Source organism: Mandrillus leucophaeus, unplaced genomic scaffold, assembly GCF_000951045.1.
Source record: "Mandrillus leucophaeus isolate KB7577 unplaced genomic scaffold, Mleu.le_1.0 Scaffold65, whole genome shotgun sequence".
Taxonomy (NCBI): Eukaryota; Metazoa; Chordata; class Mammalia; order Primates; family Cercopithecidae; genus Mandrillus; species Mandrillus leucophaeus.
Window position 1 is genome coordinate 6,445,718 of NW_012107030.1, and position 8,434 is coordinate 6,454,151.

The 8,434-nt window shown below is 37.3% G+C and overlaps 1 protein-coding gene across 1 annotated transcript in view; it reads right to left on the minus strand.

Annotated features, from left to right (window-relative positions):
• Window positions 1-8,434, minus strand: part of PNLIP (pancreatic lipase) — a 53,981-nt gene that overhangs the window by 987 nt on the left and 44,560 nt on the right. Inside the window, exons 9-11 of the mRNA XM_012001146.1 lie at window positions 8,033-8,162; window positions 6,799-6,907; window positions 5,671-5,835 (exon numbers count right to left, since the gene is read on the minus strand). Coding sequence (XP_011856536.1) covers window positions 5,671-5,835; window positions 6,799-6,907; window positions 8,033-8,162 — 404 coding nt within the window. The remainder of the gene's footprint in view (window positions 1-5,670; window positions 5,836-6,798; window positions 6,908-8,032; window positions 8,163-8,434) is intronic.

Here is an 8,434-nt window from a genome sequence, read left to right on the forward strand (position 1 = left end):
AGGAAGGAAGGAAGGGAGGGAGGGAAGGAAGGAAAAGAAAGAAGGGAGGGAGGGAAGGAAGGAAGGAAGGAGGGAGGAAGGGAGGGAAGAAAGGGGAAGGGAAGGAGGGAAGGAAAGAGGGAAGGGAAGGAGGAAGGGAGGGAAGGAGGAAGGGAGGGAGGAAGGGAAGAAAGAAAAGGCTGAGCAATACTTAGGATGCTTTGGAATATTTTTCTTTAATAAAATACCTTAGCATATGTAAACTATCAGGCACGGAAAAAGATGCTCAGAAAATGTTTTTTTTCCCTTCACGCTCACTTCCTCAATGACTGGCAGCCTCACAAATAGGAAGTTAAAGGTGAAAACAGTTATCAATCAGGGACACAAGAAATGAAAGGCATCAATATTTATATATGATTAAAGGTGAACTGAATTTGTTTTGTAGTAGTTAAGAATTTTGTAGAGTCAAACTTCCTGCACACAAATTCAGAAACGGTATCTTCATTTAATTATCCATAAAATAAGGATAATGAAACTACCTCATAGGATATACATTTTTGTTTTAATAGCTTTATTGAGCTTTAATTTACCTGGAATAAACTGTACATATTTAAATTGATACATTTTCACACACACAACATACACCTCTGAAACCATCACCAAAATCAAAGTTATAAACATATCTATCATCTCCCCAATTGTCTTTCTTCCCCTTTGTAATTGCTTCTTCCCATTCCCTCCAATATTCACTCCTCCCAGGCAACCACTCTCTGCTGTCACTATAGAGTAGTTTGAATTGTCTGGAATTTTATATAAATGGAATCTAAGGTGTATGCACTCTGGTCTAGCTTTTCATTCAGTATAATTATCTCAAGATTCATCCATATTGTTGAGTGTACCATTAGTTAATTCCTTGTCACTGCTGAGTAATATTCCATTGTATGGACAGACCATAGTTTGTTTATCCATTCCTCTTTTGGTAGACATTTGGATTGTTTCTACTTCTCGGCTGTTACAATAAAAGCTGCTATAGGCCCAGGCGCAGTGGCTCACCCATGTCATCCCAGCACTTTGGGAGGCCAAAGCAGGTGGATCACCTGTGGTCAAGGGTTCAAGACCAGCCTGGCCAACATGATGAAAACCTGTCTCAACTAAAAATACAAAAATTAGCTGGGCATGGTGGCGCATGCCTGTAATCCCAGCTACTGGGGAGGCTGAGGCAGGAGAATCACTTGAACCCAGGAGATGGAGGTTGCGGTGAGCCAAGATTGTGCCATGGCACTCCAGCCTGGGTGACAGAGCAAGACTCTGTCTCAAAAACAAAAATTGCTACAAATATTCATGTACAAATCTTTTGTATAATCATATATGTTCTTGCCTCATGGGTAAAGAGCGAAGACCGAAATCGCTGACTCAGCTAGATGCATATTTGGCTTTTTAAGAAACTGTTAAGGTGCTTTCCAAAGTAGTTGTATCCTTTTTATATTCCCATCAGCACTGTATGATAGTCCTTCACAAGAGTTGGTATTATCAATCTTAATTTTGGCCATTTAAATAGGTGGTATCTCTTTCTGTTCTTAATTTGCATTTTTCTAATGATTAACAGTGTATCATTTTCGGTTCTTTCACATTGAGAAATCTATTTGTGTTTTTATGTTTAAAGTGCATTTCAGGCTGGGCACAGTGGCTCACGCCTGTAATCTCAGCACTTTGGAAGGTCGAGGTGGGTGAATCACTTGAGGTCAGTTTGAGACTAGCCTGACCAACATGGTAAAATCCTGCCTATACTAAAAACACAAAAATTAGCTGGGAGTGGTGCTGCTGCCTGTAATCCCAGCTACACAGGAGGCTGAGGCGGGAGAATCACTTGAACCTAGGAGGCAAAGGTTGCAGTGAACTGAGATCGTGCCACTGCACTCCAGCCTGGGTAACAGAGCAAGACTCCATTTCAAAAAAATAAAAATAAAAAAGTACATTTTATATAGCCAGAATACAATTGGATATTGAGTTTTTAAAAATACAGTGGAGTAAGTTTTGTCTTCTAATTGTGGTATTTAGACCATTTTTACTTTATACGATTATTTATATGGCTAGGTATGAGGCTATTGTCTTTTTTTTTTTTTTTTTTTAGACAGAGGAGTCTTGCTCTGTCACCCAGGCTGGAGTGCAGTGGTGCGATCTCCACCTCCCTGGTTCATGCCATTCTCCTGCCTCCAGCCTCCCGAGTAGCTGGGACTACAGGCACCCTTCACGACGCCTGGCTAATTTTTTGTGTTTTTAGTAGAGATAGGTTTCACCGTGTTAGCCAGGATGGTCTCAATCTCCCGACCTCGTGATCCGCCTGCCTTGGCCTCCCAAAGTGCAGGGATTACAGGCGTGAGCCACCACGCCCGGCCCCTTTTAGTTCTTTTTATACTCTATTTTGGATTATATTTTATTCCATTTTATCTCCTTGTTTGGGTTATTTGCTATCATGCTTTGTTTCATTATTTTAGAATTTATAGCACACATTTTAAATTTATCACATCTTACTTTCAAAAGAGAGTATACCAATTCATAAATGGTATAAGAACCTTCCAATAGTATATTTTCAGTTCTCCCCCCCGCCCTTTATGTCATTGTTAAATTTTACTTATACATCTATTAAATACTCCCCAAAATACTGTCATTATTTTTTAAGTAGTCAATTTTTTCAAAGAGAATTTAGTAATAAGAATTAAAAATATTATGTATTTATCATGTATTTCCTATTTCCTGTGTTCTTAATTTCTTCTAGTGAATTCTTTTCTACCTGGTATCATTTTCCTGTGCCTGAAGTCCTTCCTTTGACATTTCTTTTAGTGTTAACCTGCTGGTGAGGAATTATTTCAGTTTTAAAAGTCTTTATTTCATCTTTGTCTTTGAAAGATATTTATGGGTATAAATTCCAGGTTAACAGTTTTTCCTTTACGTATTCAAAGATGTTGTTTCATTGTTTTCTAGCTTGCATTGTTCCTGATTGGAAATTTGCTGTAATTTTGTTTCTTCACTGTTCTAATGTGTCATTTTTCTCTGACTGCTTTCAATATTTTGTCTTTAAAATTGGGTTTCAACATTTTTTTATTTGTGGAAATTTAAGGGAACAAGTTAAGTTTTGCTAGACGGATATATCATATAGTGGTAAAATCTAGGTTTTTAGTGTAATCACCTGAATAATGTACATTCTACCTGGTTTTGAGCGTTTTGATTTTTATGTGTGTTGGTGCTGTGCTGTTTTCTTCATGTTTCTTGTGATTTTCTTTGATCTGTTGGTTTATAGTTTTCACTATGTTTGAAAATTTTCAAGGTATTATTTCTTCACATATATTTTTCTGTCCCTTCTTTGTTAGGGTCTTATTTCCAATAAATAAGGCTTATTATTATTGTCCTACAGATCACTGATATTCTTTTAAAATTATTTTAAAGATTTTTTCTCTGTGTATTTCATTTCAGTAAGTTTCTATTATGTATTCAAGGTCATTAACCTTGTCTTCTATAATGTCTAATCTACTGTTAGTTACATTCTGTGCATGTTTTGTTTGTGACATTGTATTTTTCATCTCTAGAAACTCAGTGTGGGTCTTTTTCTATATAGGTTGAGCATCTAAATCTAAAAATAAAAAATCCATTCCTGAGGGAAGTAGCTCAGGAATGGAAAACCAAACATTGTATGTTCTCACTGATATGTGGGAGCTAAGCTATGAGGACACAAAGGCATAAGAATGATACAATGGACTTTGGGGACTTGGGGAGAAGAGTGGGAGCGGGGCGAGGGATAAAAGACAACATATATGGTGCAGTGTATACTGCTCAGGAGATGGGTGCACCAGGATCTCAGAAATCACCACTAAAGAACTTACTCATGTAACCAAATACCACCTGTACCGCAATAACTTATGGAAAAATAAAATAAAAATAAATTAAAAATCCAAAATGCTCTGAAATTTGAAATGTTTGATTGCCAACATGATGCTCGAAGGAAATGCTTATTGGAACATTTCAGATTTTGGATTTTTTTTTAAAATTTTTGATGCTCAACTGGTACATATAATGGAACTATTCCTAAAGTCCCAAGAAATTCAAAATTGAATCACTTCTGATCTCAAGCATTTTGGATGAGAAACACTCAACCTGTATATGCCACGCCTTTACTGACCTTTTAAGCAAATGGAATACAGGTTTAAGAACTGTTTTAATTTTCTCCTCTGCTAATGTAACATCTGTGTCAGTTTCGGTTTGGTGTCGATTGATTATTCTCCTCATTATAGGTTGGATTTTTCTGCGTCTTTATATACCTGGGAATCCTTGAGTCAAAGTCAGATACTGTGGATTTTAGATTTTTAGGTGCTTGATAACTGAATCTTTATAAATATTCTTGACCTTTTTGTTCTGCAACGCAGTTAAGTTATTTGGAAACAGTTTCTTTACAGATCTTGGTCAATATAGGTAAATTATTTTCCACTATAAAGCAAGACTTTCTAAAATACTCTACCCTGTGCCCTTTGAATTATAAACTTTTCTAGACTGCTTGGTGGAAGTAAGCACCATTCCCAGTCCTGCAAGAGTATGGGAACTATTTTCTCTAATCCATCAAATGGATATTTCAATGACCTCCAGCTGGTTTGTTCTCATACATGGGCCAATCAGTACCTTGATGAATATTCAGGGGGACTTTTCATAACCTCTGGGATTCTCCCTCGGCAACTCACTCCTGTATAGTATGCTGTCCTGTGAAATCTACTTCCCTGGATCTTCTGATTCTTAACTCTGATTCTTTAACTTAAGGAGTCCACTGAACTCTGCCTGGGTTTCTCCTCCCTGTGACACATCCTGGAAATCTCTCGGAGCAGTAAGCTGGGGCAACTGCGAGGCTCCATCTTGTCCGTTTTTGTCTCTCAGGGATCACTATCCCTTATTCCTTGATGTTCAGTGTCTGGAAAACTGTTTTTTCACATACTTAGTTTGAATTTTTGGTTATTTCAATCAGGACAGTAAATCTGGGTTCTGTTACTCCATCTTTACCAGAAGCAAAGTCCCCTCATTTGGTTTTTATGAGGATGGAAGGATAGAATGACAGAAGCACAGGGCTTGCCTCAGCATTTGGCCTAATAATCAGAAATACTTGATCTAGTGTTGGTATTGTCATGATTATCATCAGATCACCTTTCCTGGTAGTTCACCTTCCTTTGGCTCCCACACCCTCCAGTCCTGGTTGAAACCAAGGATTATCTCCTGGACCTTCATCTTCACTAAGAAGACCAGTGATTCGGAAAAGCCTATTTCTATTCCTTGATACATTCACTGTGTTCTTAGCAACTTAAACAGCAATTAGGTGAGCCCGGGAAGTTTGGAAGATGCACACAAGAAGCACTCACATAGCACAAAACACAGCTGCCAAAGGAAGCATTCCTCTCACCTTAGAATCATGAAGCCAGATTCTCATTCTAACATTTAATTTGTATCAGCTATCACATATTTGTCTACGAATTGATCAAAGCTGTTTCCTAAAGTTCTACCCTTTTTCCTAAAGAAACAGAAGGCATTAGGAAGCAACTGTAACTAGGATGTAGGTGATCCCCTGTAGGAGGTTTCAATTAAATTAGACTTTTAGAACGAATAGAACTATAAACACAGATTCGGTATTTCACATCTCCTGGGATTTTCATTACTTACTGTTTTCCATCATTTCTCTCCACTATAATCTTGGATGCTCCCACTCTGGGTAAATTTAGGTCAATCACGTTGTTATACCAAATAAATTTAACCTTCTGCAAGTCCCCAACGTCCACATCTGAGTCAAATTCATTGGAATGAGTATTATCTGGTTTGAGAGTGCCCCTGAGGATTTAAGAAGTGAACAAAAACATACATGAGCATACATATAAATATATACATATATATTTGTGTGTGTGTGTTTGTGTGTGTGTATATATACACATATACATACACATTTATATTTCTAAGACCAGCTTACAGTGCATTTCTGGCTAAGGTGATTGGTAGTACATTTTTCATTCTAATGTATTAAACAAATTCAGACATGCATGCTAACTCACTGGTAGTCCATTTGCCGTGAATACCTCATATTAGTCACCTTTGCTTTAATAAAACTTCGAACATGTATTAGTCACAATTCCTCCACAATTTAATAAATGATGAGAGTATTCCATCATCTTTTTGCATGTGTTTTGTAGACAGACTAATTAATTACTGATTATAAATCAGATGCCAATCATCAAAGCAAACATGAATGGTTTTATCAGGAAATAGCATGAAAATATTTAGAAACCGAATTCTGAATAGTATTAAGGCATAAGGATGACACAATTTCTTCCTTTTTCCTTATACATGTCAGTACTCTACTTCCATATAGTAATGAATAGACAAACTCTTAGGTTGATGACATACATTATACATGTGCAGTATTCCAACATTAAGAAGTATTGGCTGGCCACCATGGCTCATGCCCATAATCCCAGCACTTTGGGAGGCCTAGGTGGGCAGGTCACCTGAGGTCAGGAGTTTGAGACCAGCCTGGCCAACATAGTGAAACCCCGTCTCTATTAAAAATACAAAAATTAGCCAGGCGTGGTGGTGGGTGCCTGTAATCCCAGCTACTCGGGAGGCTAAGGTAGGAGAATTGCTTGAACCCTAGAGGTAGAGGTTGTAGTGAGCCAAGACTGCACCACTACACTCCAGCCTGGGTGACAGAGCGAGACTCCAGCCTGGGCAACAGAGCGAGACTTCAACTCAAACAAACAAACAAACAAACAAACCATAGAGCAATATTATTTTACTCACTTGAAAATTTCATACTGCTTAGAGTTTCCTTTACTTCCAAACAAAGAAACTAGTACATGTCCTGTGACCTTTTTTCCAGACAGTGTGACAGATACCTTATACCTCCAACCTGCAAGGGAGAAAAATTGCAAAATGTCAGTTTGGAGATAAAAGACACTAAAAACAAGTTCATTCGGATCCCACTACTGCTGAGTTTTGAACAATTTATTTATAATTTGTGTGTGTGTGTGTGTGTGTGTAATTTTCTAATCAAATAGTCATAGATATTCCTTTATATGTGTTTAGGGGATAGGCATTAGGTAGCAGGGGCTTTGCCGAATTTTTTCAAAGTTAAGACAGATTTTTTTTCAAGCCAAGGGACTAAAGAATACATTTAGTTTTCAGTTTCCAACCTGACAATTTATCCTTGAAAGTTATAAGTACGTTATGTTAAAAGGTAGTTGTAAAATTGTGAACTGTGACATTTTTTCAGTTTAATTTATTTTCATAGATCACCAAATTTTAGAGTACTGCCATCTTTTTGTCTAAATATCTACATTTATTTTCAAAATTCCATAATTCAACTTTTCATTGCCTTTGGGAATATATTAATTTATGAAAACCAAAAGAACGTTTTCTTGGTACTAGCCAATAGTTTGCCATTTAGAGATAGCCTGAGCAAATTGCGGAGGAGATAAAATTTGTCATCAGTATTAAAAAAAAAAACGGCAACCCAATTGACTCTCATCCAAATAGTTTTCTTCCTCTATTATTAAGAAAAGAAACCCAGAACCTGTTCCCATTCCTACTACTCCTCCATCCTCTAATTCCCATCACTCATGGAACCTACAATCCTAAACATCTCTTACATCTGTCAATGTCTTTCCATTCTCACAACCTCTGCCATCTCTCTCTCCTAGATTACCTTTGTGCTTTTACGAAAATCTCAGAATTTTGTTCAGTGAAACTTTTGAGTGAATATAAAGAGGCTGGAGCAGAGAAAGTCTTCTGAATATAGCACCAGAACCAAATGTGAAGAAACTTATTTTTGCAGCTCTAAGAGTCCAGGACCCAGACTCTGTTCTGCCACCCTAATTAGCTATAATTACCTTGAACATAGCATTGAGCATTTTTCCACATTGCAGAGGGGGTGTTTAAAGCTTTTGTATAGAAAAGCAAGTATGCACATTTTCAGTGGACATAATAATAAAATATATAGCAATACGAATATAACATACAGAAAATAGAAACTTACGTGCAAAATTACTGGCATCACCAGTGTCTAGATAAAATTTCTGGCCCACATCATTTGTTTTCCCAGAATATCTATCAGCATAGTGACCCATCTGTGGGCAGCCTCCACTTGGACAGGGGAAGCACTTATTCTAGTGAAAACAAACAAATGATGAATGAGGATGCCCTTTCTTTTAATTGTGCACCATATTTCCTACATGATGTTGTCATTCAAATATTCTAAAGCCAGTTCTGTTCTGATGGTAAACGGGGATTTTAACAGTGTCTCAGCAGCAAAGATTAACAATGCATTTCATTATTCACAACAGTAAGTCACCAACTTCACTGTTAAACAACACAGTACTATAAAAATCATACAGTGAGCTGGGTGCGGTGGCTCACACCTGTAATCCCAGCACTTTGG